The 21,966-nt window shown below is 45.2% G+C and overlaps 1 protein-coding gene and 1 pseudogene across 1 annotated transcript in view; one reads left to right on the top strand and one right to left on the bottom strand.

The window, feature by feature from the left end:
* Window positions 1-1,336: 1,336 nt before the first annotated feature.
* Window positions 1,337-1,894, bottom strand: LOC115468513 (annotated as a pseudogene).
* A 3,041-nt stretch (window positions 1,895-4,935) lies between these two features.
* LOC115468512 (centromere protein J-like) overlaps window positions 4,936-21,966 on the top strand; it is a 29,681-nt gene continuing 12,650 nt past the window's right edge. Inside the window, exon 1 of the mRNA XM_030200281.1 lies at window positions 4,936-5,041. Within this exon, the coding sequence (XP_030056141.1) occupies window positions 5,024-5,041 (18 nt within the window). The 5' untranslated portion in view covers window positions 4,936-5,023. The remainder of the gene's footprint in view (window positions 5,042-21,966) is intronic.

Here is a 21,966-nt window from a genome sequence, read left to right as displayed (position 1 = left end):
TTGTCTGGTGACTTTGTTTTTCTGATCATGCTGGCCCAGTATCCGATTCTGCTGCTATCTGTCATCTTAACTCCGTTTTCAGAGCTTCCTTTCCATTTATTTCTTTACTTTCCGCCTTTCTTCTTCATTTCTTGCCCTACATCTGTAAATAAAAGCTGGGTCCTCCGCAGACTTGACTGTCCAGTGGATCCAGCTTCTGCCTATTTTCTTCATCCATGTGTTTTTCTCCTCTCTTCCTTTTCCCTCATCTACTACTACTACTAACATATATAGCGCTACCAGCCGCACGCAGCGCTGAACACTTGACATAGAGAGACAGTCCCTGCTCAAAGAGCTTACAATCTAAGTAAAACAGACAGACAAGACATTTTACGGGCAAGGGAATTACAGGGTAAAGAGGAACAGGGAAGGAGGAGGGCAAATGAGTAACGGTTAGGGGCCAAAGGCAGTAGTGAAAAGGTGAGCTTTCATATCCTCCCTCACTCCCCTCCATCCATGTCCAGCATTTCTTCTCTCTCCCTTCCCTTTCCTCCACCCACCCATGTCCAGCAACTCTCCTATCCTCTCCCCTACCCTCCCTCCATCCATCCATCCATATCAGCAATTCTCTTCTCTCCTCTGCCCTCCCCTCCATCCACCCATGTCCAGCAACTCTCCTCTCCTCTCCCCTGCCCTCCCTCCATCCATCCATATCAGCAATTCTCTTCTCTCCCCCTGCCCCCCTCCAGCCACCCATACCCATCCATTCTCTTCTCTCCCCTGCACCCCCCAGCAGCGCCTCTCTGCTCTCTCCCCTCGCATTTATTATTATTAGCATTTGTATAGTGCTACCAGATGCACGCAGCGCTGAACACCTGATACAAAGAGACAGTCCCTGCTCAAAAGAGCTTACAATTTAAATAATACAGACAGACAAGACAGTTAAGGTGAGGGAGTAATAGAAGCTAAAAAGCACAATCAAACACATTGAACTGGGCTGGTTCATGCTGTATGTGATGTAATTTGTGACTTTACTGCCTCTGGTGAGCAGAAAACATACCACTGAATCATCAGGGAACTGCTTACAGAAACTCTTAAAAGGCACCCACCCATCCTCTTCTTAAAAAAAAACCTAAAAACATACATTGAAACAACAGGATATAATACGGGGGGGGGGGGGAGAAAGCAAAGAGACCAAGCAAGACTGCAGAAAATAAGAGCTGCCGTTCTGAGGGAAATATCTGGTACTATCTTTTCAAAGGCCAAGATCTGGATAAAACTGTCTCTAGAGCATATATAAGCAATAACGTTGAGCATGATTACTTTTCTGTCATGTAATTCTGCAACTTGTGTGATATCTAAACATTATACCATATTAAACACAGAAACTTGAATGCCATAATCCAGCTCCTGAGGCCGACCTATTCTCAGTACTTTGACTGTAAGGAATGAAAACTGTTAAGCCTTGTTGCTCTTGCACCAGGCATTTTATCCTGAAGAAAATCAATACTTATAAATGCTTTTAAAAAAATGTGTATTGTGTCTTAATACATTAGTAAAGTGGCACGTCGTTAACAAGGATTTTGATGATTACGCTAAAACAAAGCTGATCAGAATTGCAGGACATCTTATTCCGTGGGGTTCTGAATGACAATCAAGAAATAGTCTTTATCTGGAGAACCATGATTTCATTTTTCTTGGAGCATATGCGCAGGAATGTGAGATCATTCTGAGGATCAATGTCACGTACTGTACCTCGTGCTTTTATCATCAAACTGTGCATTAGACCTGCATACTGAACTGTCGTAGAATTGTCCATAGTGCTTTTGATGGGAATACCTTCGGCATTGACGATGATTCCTTGCGCGCCTTTCTGGCTCTGGATCTGCTTTAGCGTTTCTTCTACCTCCGCCATGATCCCGACACTGTGGCAACCAGTACAGACAACAATTAGGCACCAGCCGTTCCGCTTCTCTCCACTTCCTTGCCTCTTGCTCTTACCCGTCGCCGTCTTCTCCGTTTAATTTTTTTAAAGCAGTGTTCACACATCAACAGGAACAGGCTGCTTCAGCCAATCCCAGGGGCCTTCCTTCAGTGTGTTCCGCCCCCGAGGGCTGAAGGAAGGCCTCTGGGATTGGCTGAAGCAGCCTGTTCCTGCTGACGTGTTAATTTTTTTTTTTAAAGCAGTGTTAAGCGCAGGTTCGCGCGAAGCTAAAGAAGAGAGGTTGGGGGGGGGGGGGAGGAGTAGAAACAAGTGCTGCGTGTGCCGGTGTGAGAAGATGCCCGAAGCCACAGGGGACATCGTCGACACTGCATGTGGGGACCAGAGCCCAAATTTTTGGGAGCCGGTTGTTAAAGTAGCTACTTTAACAACCGGCTCCCAAAATTCTGAAAAAAATAACAACCAGCTCTCGCGAGCCGGTGCGAGCCGGCTCCAGCATACCACTGGATGTTTCTGATACATAGACTCTGAGGGCCATAAGAATCAAGCCCTTTAGATAGTTCCATGAGCTAAGGAGTGAAGTCAGGGAGGTAATAGGGGTGGGAATGTACTGTATTTCTGTCGCTGAGTGAGTGAAATGGTAGCACATCTGGTGGTAGATCTACTGAGTTGTAAAAGGGGGGGGGGTGTCTGTTGGGTTATCTAAAAAATGCTGATGACTGAGGCATGTTTTTTTGTTATCACTGTTATGTCATTGTGTTTTTTTATAGTCATCAATAAAAAAGATCATTTAAACTAAATCTGTTCAAATTTATGTTTAAATCATTTTTATTAAAGAAAGCACACAACAATATACTATACTAGGAAAAAATGCCCGTTTCTGAGGGCAATGAAACGGGCGCTAGCAAGGGGCCCCCTCCCTCCGTCCGTCCGAGCTACTTGCCTTGTTAGTTCGCTGTGGCGTTTCGGTTTCGGGCCTCGAGTGTCATAGCTCCGCCCCCCTCCCTCCGTCCGTCCGAGCTACTTGCCTTGTTAGTTCGCTGTGGCGTTTCGGTTTCGGGCCTCGAGTGTCATAGCTCCGCCCTCGATGTCATGACGTTTTGACGCGAGGGCGGTGCATACACTCCAGGGCACACCGGATATCTCGGGCGCCTCAACTTCCGTGGAGGCTTCAGAACGTTGGGGTTGCCTTTTATATAGAGAGATGATACTAGTTTCACAATATGAAGAAAGAGTCAGCTTTGGTAGTCAGTGTACAAATATCAACAGTAACAGCCGCAAACACTCCACCCCCCCCCCACCCCCCACTCTCACTACAATGAACCTACACACAGAAAAACAGTGGCCTGCCTTAATTATGGAGTCAACTATGAGCTGTAGGCTGTAAACTATCCCAAAAATGCTCCCAGATCCCTTGCAATTGCTGTCTTAGTGTCAATACCCAGGAGGGATGATATCTGATAACTCCCACACTCTGTAATGTCTTTACCCAGGTTAGGTAGCACTGTGATTCCTGCGAATGTCTGCATGTATTAAGAGAAGAATGTCTAGCAGGTTAAATGGGGTGATAGTGCTTCTATAGAAGAGTCTGGTAAGATATTTTGAGTAATCAGGTACCATCAACCCTGGATCCCTCTCTTTTTTTGTGCACAGAACTACACCCGCTATACTGTAGTCCAAATGCACGATCTTGCATTTTTTAACATTAAATCTTAGCTACCAAACTTGAGACTATTTCTCAAGCTTTGCCAGATTCCTCTTCCTGTTTTTCACAACTTCAAGGGTGTCTACCACAAAAAGGCAAACCTTTCTTGTTAACCCTTTCACAGTATTTTTAAAAATGTTGAAAAGAGCCAGCCTGAGAAGAGATACCTGTGGTATGAAACTGGGAATGCCCATTTCCTTGGCATTAACTCCATTTACCACTATTGTTTTGTGCCCACTCAACCACTTTCTCACCTAGTCGATCACTTTAAAGCACATATCAATAGCACCAGTTTATTTATAAAGTACTTATGCAGAACTGTGTCGGAGGTTAAAAGAAGTACAGGTATACCACATCTAGTGTTCTCCCTGATTCAACTTTGGTCATCATGTAAAGAAATGGATCAGATTTCATCTGATAATATCTGCCTCTAGTAAATCATGCTGTCTCAGATCCTGTAATTGATTGGAATCAAGAAACTCTGTTCTAACAGCAATTCCTTTAATTTATTCATCACTGAGGTCGTATTAACATGCCTTTGTAGCTTCTAGCGTCTGCATTCAACCTTTGTGATGAAGAACCACAACTATCTGCTTTCAGTGCACCAGAATCAGTGCACAATGCACAAATGTGGTCTTATGAAAATTATGGTCTAATTTGCTTTCATCCCTGTTTGTGGCAAAAGGTGGTGGTGAGGGGGAGAGGTGTTTTCCCTCTCCCATTCAAGGACTTAAACCTACAACCTTCAGCACTCCTAATCAGCACACTTGCCACCTAGCCACCCAGCTACCTGAATACCAGCAGCAGCCCTAAAACTCAAGATACTGTTTTCTAATGATTTATTACATCAACTGATTGCCAATATCCTTTTTTTGTGAGAAATAGTTCTTTTGTTGATTTGTAAATGAAATAATATGCCATTGAATAGCACTATGTTTTAGAACAGGGTCATTAAGGGTGGTACTGATTACCACTGTATAAGGTAACTTTTATTTTATTTGGTGTAAAAAAAATGTATTTCTAATTGTTCCTATGCTTAAACAATTTACCATTTAAAGCAAATTCCTTAAAACATAAAATAGGATTATTGATAAGTCTTAACTTTCATCCACCCCTTCACATTAGCCAAAAGCCTCTTGGAACATCAATATTTCAATCACTTTCCTAAGTTTCAAATTGCCCTACCAAATCATCTTAGATTCCCTAGCTAAGGCCCAATTACAGAAAAAGCATGACCTTAAGTAAACATTTTCCTATTTAATTTTTATCATTCAGGTGATAAAGTTTCTTAAAACGGTTGCCACGTTATTCATTTTCCAAATGGAACACGCAAAGATGTGAGCGCAGATGCCAAAACTATAACTGTAACATTCTTCAATGGAGATGTCAAACAAGTAATGCCAGATCAAAGGGTGGTATGTATCAAATATATCAAGACTGTTTTATTCTTGTGGTTCATTTATTTATTGCTTTATGTAGTGCTTTTGGTCAAAGTGCTGAAATGCAAAAATAAAAGGACAGGTGACTCAGGCCTATTTAGAAAAATTAGAGGAAATCTTATTTGTTGTCACACTCTTTGGAAACTTTGATAAGCGAGTGAGATAATGAAGTTATGTATATTGAAAGAGAAGCTTGAGAAATAACTTGTTACTGGACAACATTCCACTGCTAGTGATGACATTTAAAAGGCTGTCAAATCATAATTGTTTCACATGCTATATAACAAGATATTTCCTTTCTGTTTTCATTCCCCAACTTGTTTTAGGTACTGGTTTTGGTGTAGGGCCAGTATCTTAAGGAAATGTTAACGTTCTTATCTTAGCATTTTGCTTGTTTCCTTAGCAGAAAAAAGTCTTGTTGACTATTTCTTATTTTCGGGTTTACCACTTGGAGGTATGAGACAGTCTTTTCTATAGCAGAGACTTTGTTATACAATTCTTGCCCACATGTGCTCTGTTTAATAATGGATTACATTTTAGAATGTTCAAGATTTTGTTTGCCTCTCTCTCTCCCCCCCCCTCAATGGTATTTGGTTCTGAATAATGAGACTTCCCTAGTTTTATAGACATGAATTGATGTATTTGTTGAACTGTATGGTTATTGTACTTATGATTTAGTCACCACCACCATATATTGTCTTTGCTTATATGTTGTATATTGTATCAACTTTTTAGATACGATTTTAGTTATGCTTAATATATATCATCGTGTTATATTTTATTATGGGTGTGCAGTGTTATAATCCACCAAGTATGATTTTTATGGCCAAGCACTATATATAACCACAAACAACCACCTAAACTTCCAGAAAACACTAAAAACTAACCAACATAAATGCCTGATCTCTGCAACACAACAAAACTAAAGAACGTCATGGACATAACACAACTCTTCCATTGTACGATTCCCTAGTGTGGCTGTGCCACATGAACTTTATCTTACCACAACATCACTTTGTATTTGTTTACACCGGAGTCTGTAACGCCTCTCCGGTACTATGTAAGCCACATTGAGCCTACAAATAGGTGGGAAAATGTGGGATATAAATGTAACAAATAAATATAAGCATTTTAAATAAGTGGAGAAAGCATCCTAACCTCTCTACATGTGTGTGTTGAGTCAGTTGCGGGGGTTAGTTCTTTTGGGGGGGACAGTTTGTGGTATGGTGGGTGCTATTGCTGGGGGGGGTAATCTGTGCACGGGGCAATTAACAGGTTTGTGGACTAGTTGTGGGGGTAGTTTTTGGGGTGGGGGTAATTTTCAGGTTGGTGGGACAGTTGCAGGTAGGGGTAACTTTTGGGGATGGGACCAGTTTGCAGGATAGTAAATAACACTTCTGTTCTTCCAGTATCCTCAACTCATAACCTTGGGGTCATCTTTCACTCCTCTGTCTCCCTCTCTGCACATATCGAACAGACTGCTAAAACATGTCACTTCTTTCTCTATAACCTCACTGAAACTCAGCCCTTCCTTTCTGAACATACTACCAAAACCCTTATCTACATTTGTTACCTCTTACTGTGACTACTACAACCTGCTCTTCACAAGTCTCCCACTGAACCATCTCTCTACCCTTAAGTCTAGTCAAAATTCTCTTATATGACTTATCTTCCAACTGACCCCTCTTCCCAAGTCACTTCATTGGCTCCCTATCAGTTTCTGCATACAGCTCAAACTTCTCTTACTGACCTACAACTGCATTCATTCTGAAGCTCCTCATTATCTTTTCTTTCTCCTCTGTTCTACCCTCTCTCTACAACTGTCTTTGGGAACTCTGCTCATCACTCTTATCTCTGACTTTCATCTCCACTGCCAGCTACACTCTGTTCCTTCCTTTCTGCAACATACACATAGAATAAACTTCCTAGGTCTGTGTATCATGCTCTGTCTCTGGTCCTATTCAAATCTTGGCTAAAAGCCTGTCTTTTTAAATGAAAGTCCCTAATCTTTAATTTGTCCTGTTTGTTTTGAACAGATTGTAAACTCTGTTGAGCTGGATTGTCTCTTACGTTTCTGCAGAGTGCTTTGTAAAACTTGCAGTGCTATAGAAATAATTAGAAGTAGTAGTAGCGTAGTTTTTGGGATTGGGGCAGTTGTGATAGAGGGGATAATTTTGGGGCTTGTAGGTAGGTTAGGAGAGAACAGGGAGAAGCAGTTTGAAAGGAGGAATTCCCTAACTGCTGTGTTTCACTTTATGTAAGTTTCTATGCTTCAGAAGCTTAAAGCCTATAGAAATTGCATTGGCCCATTTATTTTTTTTTTGGAGGGGAGGTTTATTTCTCTGGCATTCTTGTTCTAATAGCTCATTCAAGTTAGATTGGAAAGAATAACAAACTGCTGTAGTCTGTTGCTGTCTTCATTCTTTTTATGCTCATTTTCAAAGCACATAGACATACAAAGTTACATAGTAACTAAAGCACATAGACGTACAAAGTTACGTGGAGGGGCATAATCGAACGGGGGCACCCAAGTTTTCCTGAGGACGTCTTCGCGAAGGGGCAGGGAAACCCGTATTACCAAATCTCAACATTTAGGTCAACCTTAGAGATGGTCATCCCCAGTTTTCCGCAATAATGGAAACCGAGGACGCCCCATCTCAGAAACGACCAAATCCAAGCCATTTGGTCGTGGGAGGAGCCAGGATTTGTAGTGCACTGGTCCCCCTCACATGTCAGGACACCAACCAGACACCCTAGGGGGCACTGCAGTGGACTTCAGAAAAAGCTCCCAGGTGCATAGCTTCCTTACCTTGTGTGCTGTGCCCCCCAAAACCCACTACCCACAACTGTACGCCACTACCATAGCCCTTAGGGATGAAGGGGGACACCTAGATGTGGGTACAGTGGGTTTGTGGTGGGTTTTGGAGGGCTCACATTTACCACCATAAGTATAACATGTAGAGGGGAGGGTGGGCCTGGGTCTGCCTGCCTGAAGTGCACTGCGGTACCCCCTAAAACTGCTCCTGGGACCTGCATACTGCTGTCATGGAGCTGGGTATGATATTTGAGGCTGGAAGAAATATTTTAATTTTTTTTTTTTAGGGTGGGGGAGTAAGGGGAGGTCATCACCGATTCCCTCTGGTGGTCATCTGGTCAGTTCAGACACCTTTTTGAGGCTTGGTCGTGTAAAAAAATGGACCAAGTAAAGTCACCCAAGTGCTCATCAGGGATGCCCTTCTTTTTTTCCATTATGGGTCGAGGATGCCCATGTGTTAGGCACGCCCCAGTCCCGCCTTCGCTACGCTTCCGACACCCCCCCCCCCCCCCCCCCCCCCCCCCCGTGAACGTTGGTCATTCCCGCAACGGAAAGCAGTTGAGGACGCCCAAAATATGCTTTCGATTATGCCGATTTGGGTGACCCTGGGAGAAGGACGCCCATCTCCCGATTTGTGCCGAAAGATGGGTGCCCTTCTCTTTTGAAAATAAGCCTGATAATAACCTATGTAACTTTGTAAGGCTATGTGCTTTGAAAATGAGCCTCATAATGTTCTTATCCTTGCCTCCCTCCATAAAATTTCTTGCCTAACAAGCTTAACTTTTTAAACATTTTAATTAACTCCGGAAATAATGTGTACATTTTGTACAAAACTAGAACAATCCCTTCTCCCCAATTCCTCTTCCCTCCTCCCCCCACCCACAGAACTTTCCAAAACACAAGTAATCATAAAGAGCTTGGATGCTTTAGCCCTTCACTGCACATTATATATAATCTGTAAATATATAACAGACCAAGTTCTTATCCAATAAGGAAGTGGTCAGATAAAAAGAACTGTGACTGACCAGTCTTTCTCATCATTAACCCTCCCCTTAGTTAGGAACCTCTGCATGACAGAGTAATCATAAGTACATAAGTAATGCCATACTGGGAAAAGACCAAGGGTCCATCGAGCCCAGCATCCTGTCACGACAGCGGCCAATCCAGGCCAAGGGCACCTGGCAAGCTTCCCAAACGTACAAACATTCTATACATGTTATTCCTGGAATTTTGGATTTTTCCAAGTCCGTTTAGTAGCGGTTTATGGACTTGTCCTTTAGGAAACCGTCCAACCCCTTTTTAAACTCTGCTAAGCTAACCGCCTTCACCACTTTCTCCGGCAACGAATTCCAGAGTTTAATTACACGTTGGGTGAAGAAAACTTTTCTCCGATGGGAGCCAGAGTTACCTCCCAAGTTATTTACCACAGTACTGTTGGGCGGTGGGTGGGGGGGAGGAGGGCTGAGATCATCTGTACAAGCATGAAGTAAAAACTTAACAAATGCCATGTGGAAAAAGCCTTTTTGCATAGAACTAGAGGTATAAATCCCCTCTCTCTATCACCCAGCCTCTCAGGTGATGCAATAGACAGCTGATTATACAGCTTCAAATCTGGCAGTCTTATGCCATCATAACGCCACCCATGGAATAAATATTCCAGACACATTTTGTGCTTCCCTCCGCCCCAACAAAATTTTAACTCTCTGCATAACAGCAGCAATCTCTACATACTATATAAACTGGGATAGTCTGCAGGACATACAGCCACTTAGGGAATAACATCATATGAAACAACTCAATATGACCTAAAAAGGACAAAGGCAGGGTTTGTCACAAAAATAGTTGTGTCTTGGTTATCTGAACCCAATGGGAGACATTAAGGGAGTAAAGTTTCCTAGGGTCCGCTGGAAGCAGTATTTCCAAATATTAAAATGAACCCTCAGCCCGTTGTAAGGGCAAAAGGCCCCTGTCCAGCACCTGCATAGAGTGATTATCTGTAGCTAAGGCCTTAGATTTAAAAAAAATATCATTTAAACCCTGAGAACTCCTGAAAACTTTCCAAGAGAGCACTTAGGGACCTCTAAAGGTTTGTAAGGTAAAGCAAAGCTCATCTGCTTAGGCAGCTATCTTGAATGTGAGCAGGCCTACACGAACTCCTTCAATATCTGGATTATTTTGAACCTCTCAAATAAAAGGGTTAAAAAGTCAGTAGAAAAAGGAGGCTGGAAGGGAATCCCCTGCTGAGTCCCCTGACAGATTTCAAAAGAACTGGAAAGAATCCCATTCACCCACACCTTTGCCTTAGGACAGTGGGCTTAAACGGCTTGTATGAAAAACTCGCCAAAGCCCATACATCCGCAAAACCACATACATAAAATTTCAGGAAACGCGATCAAAAGCTTTTTCAGTATCAGCTAATGAGCAGTGATAAGTGGACATGATGTGCCTCCTCTAAGGAGACCAGAATTCTCCAGACATTTTTAGCTGAATATCTATGGCAGACAAACTCAACTTGTGGGCCTGCAATTATAGAAAGGGGAATTTGAACTAGCCTGTTGGTCAGAATTTTTGCCAATAGTCTTGTTTCAAAATTAAGCAATGATATTATAGGACAATAGGATTCAGCTAAAGTTTGATCCTTGCCTGGCTTTGGAAGAACCACAAGTTGGGCCATTGATAGTGAATCCAGCAATACCTGATTCTCCAGTATAGCTGAGAACATCTTTAGGGGAGTAGCTACATAGCCCTGAAGAATTTTATAAAATTCATTATGAAGGCTAACCAGGCCTGGGGCTTTGTGTAGTGTGACTTGATGAATAGCTCATGTAATTTCATCTCTCAATATAGGCACTTCTAAGTGATGCCTCTCAGTCTTGTCTGCGGAAGGAAGGCCTAAGCCAGAAAGTGAGGTGTTTCCCTCTCGCCCCATGATAAAGGGGATGGGACGACTTTCCTGAAGGCTGGGGCTCTTCAGCTTGGAGAAAAGACGGCTGCGGGGAGATACGATAGAGGTCTATAAAATAATGTGTGGAATTGAACGGGTAGACGTGAAGCGTCTGTTTACACTTTGCAAAAATACTAGGACTAGGGGGCATGAGATGAAGCTGCAAAGTAGTAAATTTAAAACGAATCGGAGAAAAGTTTTCTTCACTCAATGTGTAATTCAACTCTGGAATTCATTGCCAGAAAATGTGGTAAAGGTGGTTAGCTTAGCAGAATTTTAAAAAGGTTTGGACGGCTTCCTAACAGAAAAGTCCATAGACCATTATTAAATTTGACTTGGGGAAAATATTGCTGGGATAAGCAGCATAAAATGTTTTGTACTTTTTTGGGGATCTTGCCAGGTATTTGTGACCTGGATTGGCCACTGTTGGAAACAGGATGCTGGGCTTGATGGACCTTTGGTCTGTCCCAGTATGGCAATACTTATCTACTTATCTCTGTATGCTCTGCATATAGAGAGACATAAAAGTCTCTAAACATGTTACTAATCGCCTGATCATCTTTCCAGCACCCCCCTGACCAGACTGAATTTGAATGACTCTGACTCTACAGGGTTCCTCCCATTGCCTGGCTATTTTAGCTAAAAGTGATTACCCCCTTTATTAACCATGAACATCTGCTTTTTCAGTGATTTCCCCTTCTCTCTGGAATGACATCCCTTCTATCTTCAGTCCAAACTTTCCCTTTTAAGATTTAAGGCCATCCTTAAGGCCCATTTCTTTTCCCAAGCTTTACCCCATGAACATAAATACAGGTAGATTACCCATGTCTGTCGCCACCTCATTCCAGTAAAACTTCCTTTCATCACTGTGTGATCTGTTCTTTTTCATTACCCTCCCCACCTATTGTGTCTTTCCCCTTCTTTATTAAGGTTAGATTACTTCCTGGTTTTAGTTATTATGACCCAATCCTACAGCCTTAGGTTTCCTTTTCTCATTTCCTATATAATAATACTCACCTCCAACGTTCTAACCTGCCTGGGACCGTGGACCCCTCGGATGTGGTCTGCTAAGCCGCTTAGAACGCAATGACGTCAGTAACATCACTGACAGCTGATTCCAAGGCAAGGGGAGGAGTAGGGAAACACGCTGCCTGGGAATCAGCTGTCAGTGCGCCGCTCCATGCCATTTCTGAGCAAGTGACAGGGAGCGGGGCAACACAGAACCCCCCCGGCGCATCACCAAAGCACCCCCCCCACACACACCCGAAGAACATCAACACCCCTTCCCTCCTATCCCGTTCAAGGTCCCCTCACGCCCCTCCCACCGAGTTCAAAACTCCCCTTCCCTCTGATTTCAACAGCCCCCCTCCGCGTAACTGACCCCTGGACCCCCGTGTTGTGATCCTCTCGACCCCCCCCCCCTTTCCGTCGAAAACCCTCCCCCGCTGCCATCGCGTTCCTGTGCTGACGACAACCAAACTTCTCTTCTTGGCTGCGCCGGGGCGTTGCTTGATGAATGATCATCTGTTCAAGTTTCTGTGCATGCGTCTGGGAGGGAGGGTGTGGAACTCAGAAGGGAGGGAGGGAGGGAGGGGGGTCTGGAACTCAGACGGAAGGGAAGGGAGGGGAGGGGTCTGGGGAGGGGGGTCTGGAACTCAGGAGGGAGGGGGGTCTGGAACACGGAGGGAGGGAGGGGGGTTCTGGCACTCGGGAGGGAGGGATGGAGGGGGGTCTGGAAGGAGGAGGGGAGGGGGGATTACCTTGCTAGCGCCCGTTTCATTGCCTATCGAAACGGGCCTTTTATACTAGTTATAACTATATTTTATTGTGAACCACATAGATAACTTTGTTTATATGCAGTATATTAAATAAACCTGATCTGTTAACTATGATAAAAAGTGTGTATTTATAGTAAAAGTATAATTTTGCAGAACTTTGGTGAAGAAAAACATTTAAAGTTGCCTATGTGGCCAAAAGTTGTGCTTTATTGATCGTAGAAGGGTGTTCTCCATAAACTCTACAGTCCTGATGCACTTGCCATTCTAAATGAATCCGTTCACGTTCTCTTGCCTTCTTCCTGTGGCTAGCATAGCAATTATATCATCTAACAGAACCACCTTAGCAGCTTCCCCAAAAAAACAAGCAGCATGGAGTGCTGCAAGTTCAGCCTACCATAATCCTGAACAAGATAGGAAATTTAACATAAAAATAAAGGTCAGATGGGAACTTCCAGAGATAAGACCCCATTGTTTTTAGTGATGGAGCTCCAGCCATACCATTGCATGGTCTGTCATCATATAAGGGCCTGTTTCAGCCAAGTGGACGTTAGAAAATAGAGACTGAGCAACTATCACGTAGTCAATACAAGATTGGGAAGAATGAGCACGGGATAAATGGGTATGATTATGCTTGCACGGATGAAGAACCTTCCATATACCCAACAAATCAAGTGTTGTGCAAAGAAGGGGGATGCCATGAGTAAGATCATATTTATTGTGGGCCAAAGTGTGATTTATCAAGCAGTGGATCGTGGACACAATTGAAATCTCTCCCAAGAATAAGTGGAACAGAATCAAAGAACAAGAGGTATTGAAGTGGAGCACAAAAAAAAATCTTTTATCATAGGAGTTAGATACGTATATATAATAAAACTTGCTGTCCATTCACTAAGATATGGGCAAAAATATATCTACCCTCCCTACCTACTATAACAGTATGTTTTTCCACCACCCACCCCTAGCTCAACTCTTCATTTATAGTCAATTATTCTAATAGGACAACAAGAGGGGAGTTTTCATTAGTTTTAATTATTTAATTAGCTTCTGAGAAGCAAACACTAAATACATTACACCAATCTTAAGGCTTTTTATATTCATCCGATATCCCTAGTACCTAAAGAAGTTTTAATTAAACAACTCTATAATACTAAGATGCAGACAGTGGTCCAGCAGCGAGAGGGGTGCTATCCAGTCTTTTGCACTGAGTGTCACATGTATGAATATCTCCCAGTTGGTGAGAGGTCATAGGTGTGTGCTCCAGCCACCTGTTCCAGCCTGTCCCGGTCCGACTGATCCAGCTTCTTCCTGCTTGTTCCAGCCCGCCTGATCCAGCTTCTCCCCACTCGTTCCAGTCCATCTGCTCCAGTTGCTCCAGCCCGCCTGATCCAGCCTCTCCCTGCTTGTCCCAGTCCAGCTTGCTCCAGTCCGCCTGATCCAGCATCTCCAGTCTGTTCCGGTCCGCCTGATCCAGCTTCTCCCTGCTAGCATGTTCCTGCCCTAGCGTGTTCCAGTCCGCCTGCTCCAAGCCTGCTCCTGTCTGCATGATCCCATCTCGTGATCCCAGCTTGTTCCAGTACGCCGATCCCAGCTTGCTCCAGTACGCCGACCCAGCTTCCCCTGCTTGCTCCAGTGTTCCAGTCAGGCTTCTCCCTGCTTGTTCCAGCCCATCTGCTCCAGCCTACTTGCTCCAGTACACCTGCTCCAGCCTGCCTACTCCGGTACACCTGCTCCAGCCTGACTACTCCAGTACATCTGCTCCAGCGTGTTCCAGTCCGCCTGAACCAGCTTCTCCCTGCTTGTTCCAGTACACCGGCTCCAGTCTGCCTGAACCAGCTTCTCCCTGCTTATTCCAATACACCTGCTCCAGCCTGCCCGCTCCAGTACATCTGCTCCAGCGTGCTCCGATCCACCTGAACCAGCTTCTCCCTGCCTGTTCCAGCCCATCTGCTCCAGCCTGCTTGCTCCAGCTTCTCCCTGCTCATTCCTGCTCATCTGCACCAGCTTGTTCCAGCCTGTCTGCTAGCTTGTCAGCCCTTGTCTTATCTGCTCTCCAGAATCTCCCTGCTCGTTCTTGTCCACCGGCTCCAGCATGCCCCAACCCGCCTACTAGCCTGTCAACCACTGATTTACTTGCCTACCTACTAACTTGTCAGCCATTGACCTACCTACCCCCCCCCCCCCAGCCTCTCCCTGCTCGTCCCTGTCCATCCGCACCAGCTTGCTCCAGCCCGCCTGCTAGTTTGGCAGCCACTGCCTCACTTGCCTGCCTGCTAACTTGTCAGCCATTGACTTACCTGCTCTCCAGTCCATCTATCCCTCCAATTCCAAGCCTCCGACTCTCCGCTCTATCTATCTACTTCTCACCTCAGTCTCTACACTTACACCGCAATCACCACTTATGGCCCCTGTCCACATCCTCTTCCTTGCCCTGTCCCTTCCTAATCTTTTTCCCCTCCTCTTACCGCTGTCCACTGCTGGAACTCATTGCCCACCTGTGTTCCCTCCCAACCTGCCCACTACGGCAATACCCTATTCACCCCCATCCCTCACCACCTCACCATCTCTCTTGTCCCCCTCCTCCTTCCTACCCCTTAATCTTCAACACCTCCTTCCTACCATTAACCCTTCACCATTCCTCCTAAGTGCACCCCGTCTTCGTCGCCCGACCTCCCCCACCCTCCTCCGCACTCTCCTGCTCCTCCTCCTGCTATCCGCGGGAGACATTAATCCTAATCCAGGCCCCCCTCACCTGTCCTCCTCCTATACACACAAATGATTCCGTGACGCCTCCAATCTTGTCTCTATTCCCCTCCTCCCCCCCTCTTCCCTCCCCTTCTCATGTGCCTTGTGGAATGCCCACTCGGTCTGCAACAAACTGCCCTTCATCCACGATCTCTTCATCTCTCGCTCCCTTCAACTACTCACCCTAACCGAAACCTGGCTCTCCCCTGACAACTCTGCCTCAGTCGCCGCCCTTTGTCATGGAGGTTATTTCTTCTCCCACACTCCCCGCCCAGATGGCCGCGGCGGAGGCGTCGAGCTACTTCTCTCGCCCTCCTGTAGTTTCCAACCCCTCCTCCTGCCGCAGTCTCACTGCTTCTCGTCCTTTGAAGCTCACTCCATCCGACTATTCTACCCATTACCACTCAGAGTTGCTGTCATCTACCGCCCCCCTGATAAGCCCCTCTCTTCATTCCTTACTGACTTCGACGCCTGGCTCACCGTCTTTCTTGATCCCGCATCTCCATCCCTCATTCTCGGTGATTTGAACATTCACGTTGACAACCCATCCAACTCCTACGCTTCTAAATTCCTCACTCTGATATCCTCCTTTAACCTCCGACTATCCTCTACCGCCCCTACTCACCGTGATGGCCATTGTCTCGACCTCGTTCTCTTCTCTTCCTGCTCACCTTCTAATTTCTGCACCTCAGTCCTTCCTATCTCAGATCATCACCTAATCACCCTCACACTTCATCACCCTCCCCCTCAACCTCGCCCAACTATAACCACTGCCTTCCGGAATCTCCAAGCTGTTGACCCCCCTACCCTATCCTCTCACATCTCCAATCTCTTCCCATCCATCTCGTCTTCTGAATCTGTCGACACGGCTGTCTCTACCTACAATGAAATTCTCTCCACTGCTCTGGATACCCTAGCACCATCTGTCTCTCGCCCCACTAAGCGCATTAATCCTCAGCCCTGGTTAACCCCTTGCATCCGTTACCTTCGCTCCTGCACACGATCTGCTGAACAACTCTGGAGGAAATCTCGCACCCTGTCAGAATTCATCCATTACAAATTCATGCTAGCCTCCTTCCAGTCCTCCCTATTCCTTGCCAAACAGGAATATTATTCTCAATTAACCAACCCTCATTGCCTCTTCGCAACCCTCAACTCCCTACTTAAAGTGCCCTCCGCTCCCACCCCCCCTCACTCTCTCCTCAAACACTAGCTGACTACTTCCGCGATAAAGTGCAGAAGATAAACCTTGAATTCACCTCCAAGCCTTCTCCTCCCTGTGACTTCTTAACCCACTCCCTCAACCAACCTAACCTGTCCTCCTTCTCCTCCTTCCCTGAGATCACCGAAGAGGAAACTGCTCGCCTTCTTTCTTCCTCTAAGTGCACCACCTGTTCCTCTGACCCCATTCCCACCAATCTGCTTACCAACATCTCTCCTACAGTTAACCCCTCAATCTGTCACATCCTCAACCTCTCTCTCTCCACTGCTACTGTCCCTGACACCTTCAAGCACGCTGTAGTCACTCCACTTCTCAAAAAACCATCACTTGACCCCACCTGCCCCTCCAATTACCGCCCCATCTCCCTTCTACCCTTCCTCTCCAAATTACTTGAACGCGCTGTCCACAGCCGCTGCCTTGATTTTCTCTCCTCTCAGGCCATCCTTGATCCGCTTCAATCCGGCTTTCGCCCACTACACTCAACAGAAACAGCTCTCTCTCCAAAGTCTGCAATGACCTGTTCCTTGCCAAATCCAAAGGTCACTACTCCATCCTTATCCTCCTCGACTTATCTGCTGCCTTTGACACCGTCAATCATAATTTACTTCTTGACACACTGTCCTCATTTGGGTTCCAGGGCCCCGTCCTCTCCTGGTTCTCCTCATATCTTTCCCAACGCACCTTCAGAGTATTTTCTAATGGCTCTTCTTCCACCCCCGTCCCGCTCTCTGTTGGGGTTCCTCAAGGATCTGTCCTTGGACCGCTTCTTTTCTCGATATACACCTCTTCCCTGGGCTCACTGATCTCATCACATGGTTTCCAGTACCATCTCTATGCCGATGACACCCAGCTCTACCTCTCCACTCCCGACATCACAGTCGAAACCCAGGCCAAAGTCTCGGCCTGCCTCTCAGATATCGCCGCCTGGATGTCCAACCGTCATCTGAAACTGAACATGGCAAAGACTGAGCTCCTTGTCTTCCCACCCAAACCCTCCTCTCCTCTTCCCCCACTCTCTGTCTCTGTTGACAATGCCCTCATCCTCCCCGTCTCGTCAGCCCGCAATCTCGGAGTCATTTTTGACTCCTCCCTCTCCTCTGCCCATATCCAGCAGACAGCTAAGACCTGTCGCTTCTTCCTCTATAATATTAGCAAAATCCGCCCATTCCTCTCTGAACAGACCACCCGAACCCTCGTCCACTCACTCGTTACCTCTCGTCTTGACTATTGCAACCTTCTCCTTGCTGGTCTCCCGCTTAGCCACCTATCCCCCCTTCAATCTGTCCAAAATTCCGCTGCACGTCTTATCTACCGCGTGAACCGATACTCTCATATCACCCCTCTCCTCAAGTCGCTTCACTGGCTCCCGATTCGCTACCGTATTCAGTTCAAGCTTCTCCTAATGACCTTCAAATGCACTCAATCTGCAGCCCCCCATTACCTCTCTACCCTCCTCTCCCCCTATGTCCCCACCCGTAACCTCCGCTCTCAGGACAAATCACTCCTATCTGTACCCTTCTCCACCACCGCTAACTCCAGACTCCGTCCCTTCTGCCTTGCATCACCTTATGCCTGGAACAGACTCCCCGAGCCCATACGCCATGCGCCCTCCCTGCCCATCTTCAAGTCCTTACTCAAAACCCATCTCTTCTCCCTTGCTTTTGGCGCCTAACCACCTTCCCCATTCATGATACACTGACTACACTGACTACATAGTTTGTTACCTTTAGATTGTAAGCTCTCTTGAGCAGGGACTGTCCTTCCCCATGTTTTAACTTGTACAGCGCTGCGTAACCCTAGTAGCGCTATAGAAATGCTAAGTAGTAGTAGTAGTAGTAGTAGTAGTAGTGTGCTTGATGCAAAGAGCTCTTAGCTTTCAGAGAATGAGTCAGTTCTCTTGAGGCTAGAGTAGTGGAGGAACTGATGGAGACAGAGAGGTACATAGAGGAGGCCTACAAGGACGTTGTAGAGAAGTTTCACCTGCATTCTGGCAGCCCTTGTGCTGCCTTGGAGGAGGGAGATCTTCTAAAAGGAGAGCATCACCCTGGTGCAGCTGGAAGTAATCTTGTAGCCAGGACCAGCACACCAGGGGATGCTATATCCTCTCTGACCGAGGATGTGTCTCCAGGAGCTACTGCCCAGGGAGGAAGGGTTAGGACAGCTGTTGTAGTTGGTGATTCGATTATTAGGCATGTAGATAGCTGGGTGGCTGGTGGGCATGAGGATCACCTGGTCACTTGCCTGGTGCGAAGGTGGGGGACTTCACGCGTCATCTTGATAGGATTTTAAATAGTGCTGGGAAGGAGCCGGCTGTCTTGGTACATGTGGGTACCAATGACATAGGAAAATGTGGGAGAGAAATTCTGGAAGCCAAATTTAGGCTCTTAGGTAGAAAGCTCAAATCCAGAACCTCTAGGGTAGCATTTTCCGAAGTGCTACCCGTTCCATGTGCAGGGCCCAAGAGACAGGCAGAGCTCCAGAGTCTCAATGCGTGGATGAGGTGATGGTGCAGGGATGAGGGTTTTAGATTTGTAAGGAACTGGGCAACATTCTGGGGAAGGGGGAGCCAATTCCAGAAGGATGGGCTCCACTTTAACCAGATTGGGACCAGGCTGCTGGCATCGGCATTTAAAAAGGAGATAGAGCAGCTTTTAAACTAGAAACTGGGGGAAGGCTGACAGTTGTACAAAATCGCATGGTTTGGAACAAGGTATCTTTCAAAGATACCACCAAAACAGGGAAGATAGCGAAGTTGCAAGAAAGACCATAGTAGATAGGTGACCTTAAATAAAAATCAGACAAAAGATTGCAAATTAACACTGTCAACTAATGAGCAAGATGTAAATAGAAACAACAAACATAGTTTGAAATGTCTATATGCAAATGCCAGAAGTCTAAGAAATAAGATGGGAGAGTTAGAATATATTGCACTAAATGAAAATTTAGATATAATAGGCATCTGTGAGACCTGGTGGAAGGAGGATAACCAGTGGGACACTGTCATACTGGAGTACAAATTTAATGGTACAAATTGAAGAGTAGCAAATCTCCAGGACCAGATGGTATTCATCCCAGAGTACTGATAGAATTGAAAAATGAACTTGCAGAACTATTGTTTGTAATATGTAATTTATCTTTAAAATCAAGCTTGGTTCTGGAAGATTGGAGGGTGGCCAATGTAACGCTGACTTTTAAAAAAGGTTCCAGAGGTGATCTGGGAAATTATAGGCTGGTGAGCATGATGTTGGTGCCAGGCAAAATGGTAGAGACTATTATAAACAACAAAATTACTGAGCATATTCAAAAGCATGGATTAATGAAACAAAGCCAACATGGATTTAGTGAAGGGAAATCTTGCCTCACCAGCCTTTTACATTTCTTTGAAGGGGTGAACAAACATGTGGATAAAGGTGAGCTGGTCGATATTGTGTATCTGGATTTTCAAAAGGCGTTTGACAAAGTACCTCATGAAAGACTCCAGAGAAAACTGGAAAGTCATGGGATAGGAGGGTAGTGTCCTATTGTGGATTAAAAACTGGTTAAATAGTCAGTCTCAATGGAGAAGGTTAGATAGTGGGGTTCCCCAGGGGTCTGTACTGGGACCACTGCTTTTTAACATGTTTATAAATGATCTAGAGATGGGAATAACTAGTGAGGTAATTAAATTTGCTGATGACACAAAGTTACTCAACGTTGTTAAATCACAAGAGAATTGTGAACAATTACAAGAGGACCTTACGAGATTGGGAGACTGAGCATATAAATAGCAGATGACGTTTAATGTGAGCAAATGCAAAGTGATGCATGTGGGAAAGAGGAACCTGAATTATAGTTATGTAATGCAAGGTTCCACATTAGGCGTTACCGACAAGGAAAGGGATCTAGGCGTCATCGTTGATGAGATGTTGAAACCCTCTGCTCAGTGTGCGGCTAAGAAAGCAAATAGAATGTTAGGTATTATTAGGAAAGGAGTGGAAAACAAAAATGAGGACGTTTATAATGCCTTTGTATTGCTCCATGGTGTGACTGCACCTCGAATATTGTGTTAAATTCTGGTAACCGTATCTCAAAGATATAGTGAAATTAGAAAAGGTACAGAGAAGGGTGATGAAAATGATAAAGAGGATGGGATGACCTCCCTATGAGGAAAGGCTAAAGTGGCTAGGGCTCTTCAGCTTGGAGAAAAGACGGCTATGGGGAGATATGATACAGGTCTGTAAAATAATGAGTGGAGTGGAACGCGTAGACGTGAAGCGTCTGTTTACGCTTTCCAAAAATACTAGGACTAGGGGGCATGCTATGAAGCTACAAAGTAGTAAATTTAAAACGAATTGGAGAAAATATTTTTTCTCTGAACGTGTAATTAAACTCTGGAATTCGTTGCCAGAGAATGTAGCAAAAGTGGTTAGCTTCGCAGGGTTTTAAAAAGGTTTGGATGGCTTCCTAAAGGAAAAGTCCATAGACCATTATTAAAGTGGACTTGGGGAAAATCCACGGCTTATTCCTAGAATAAGCATCATAAAATGTATTGTACTTTTTTGGGATCTTGCCCAGGTACTTGTGACCTGGATTGTCCACTGTTGGAAACAGGATGCTGGGCTTGATGGACCTTCGGTCTCTCCCAGTATGGCAGTATTTATGTATTTATGTGCAAAAGAATAATTAAGCCTGCTTTTTCTGTTGATAGTTGGGGCAGCTATGCATTTTCTCACCCACCATTTCCTTGGTTTAGCGTGTTCTGGATGATTTAGATGTATTTCTGTAAAAGTGCTATAAAGGCCTATTGTCTATTCAACATTTGTAAAATTTTGCACATTATATGGGCGATATGCCACCCACATTCCAATAAATTATTTTAACCATTTTCTAGATTACTACACCCAAGTAGGTCTCCCAGAGAAAGATCAAGTGATGCACCCTGGGGAGCAAGACTTGGGAGCTACATATGAACCAGGACAATGGGACAAATGCTTCAAGTATTTGCTCAAGGTAGTGGTTCCCAAACCTGGTCCTGGAGGCACCCTAGCCAGTCAGGTTTTCAGGATACTCACAATGAATATTCATGAGAGAGATTTGCATGCACTGCCTCCACTGCATGCACATTTCTCTCTCCAGGACCATCTTTGGGAACCACTGGCTCAATGTCTCAATCCCCAGCAGTCTTATGGAGAGTGGGTGCAAAATCCTGGTATTTCACTCCGCAATGCCTTGTTAAAATGTTTGGCCATGGGACAGACCTATGCTGGAGGAACTGTGGAACTTTAGGGGACATAGAATACATTTGGTGGCTTTTCCCCTTGGCGCAACAATATTAGACAAAGCTCTTGCAGTTGGTCCATCAAATACTTTGGGTTGTATATCCTGCCAAGGCGGAGTATTTTCGGCTTCATTTCGGGCCGA

Source organism: Microcaecilia unicolor, chromosome 4 (assembly GCF_901765095.1).
Source record: "Microcaecilia unicolor chromosome 4, aMicUni1.1, whole genome shotgun sequence".
Taxonomy (NCBI): Eukaryota; Metazoa; Chordata; class Amphibia; order Gymnophiona; family Siphonopidae; genus Microcaecilia; species Microcaecilia unicolor.
Note: the sequence above shows the minus strand (reverse complement) of the source record. Positions and strands in the feature narration are given on the sequence as shown.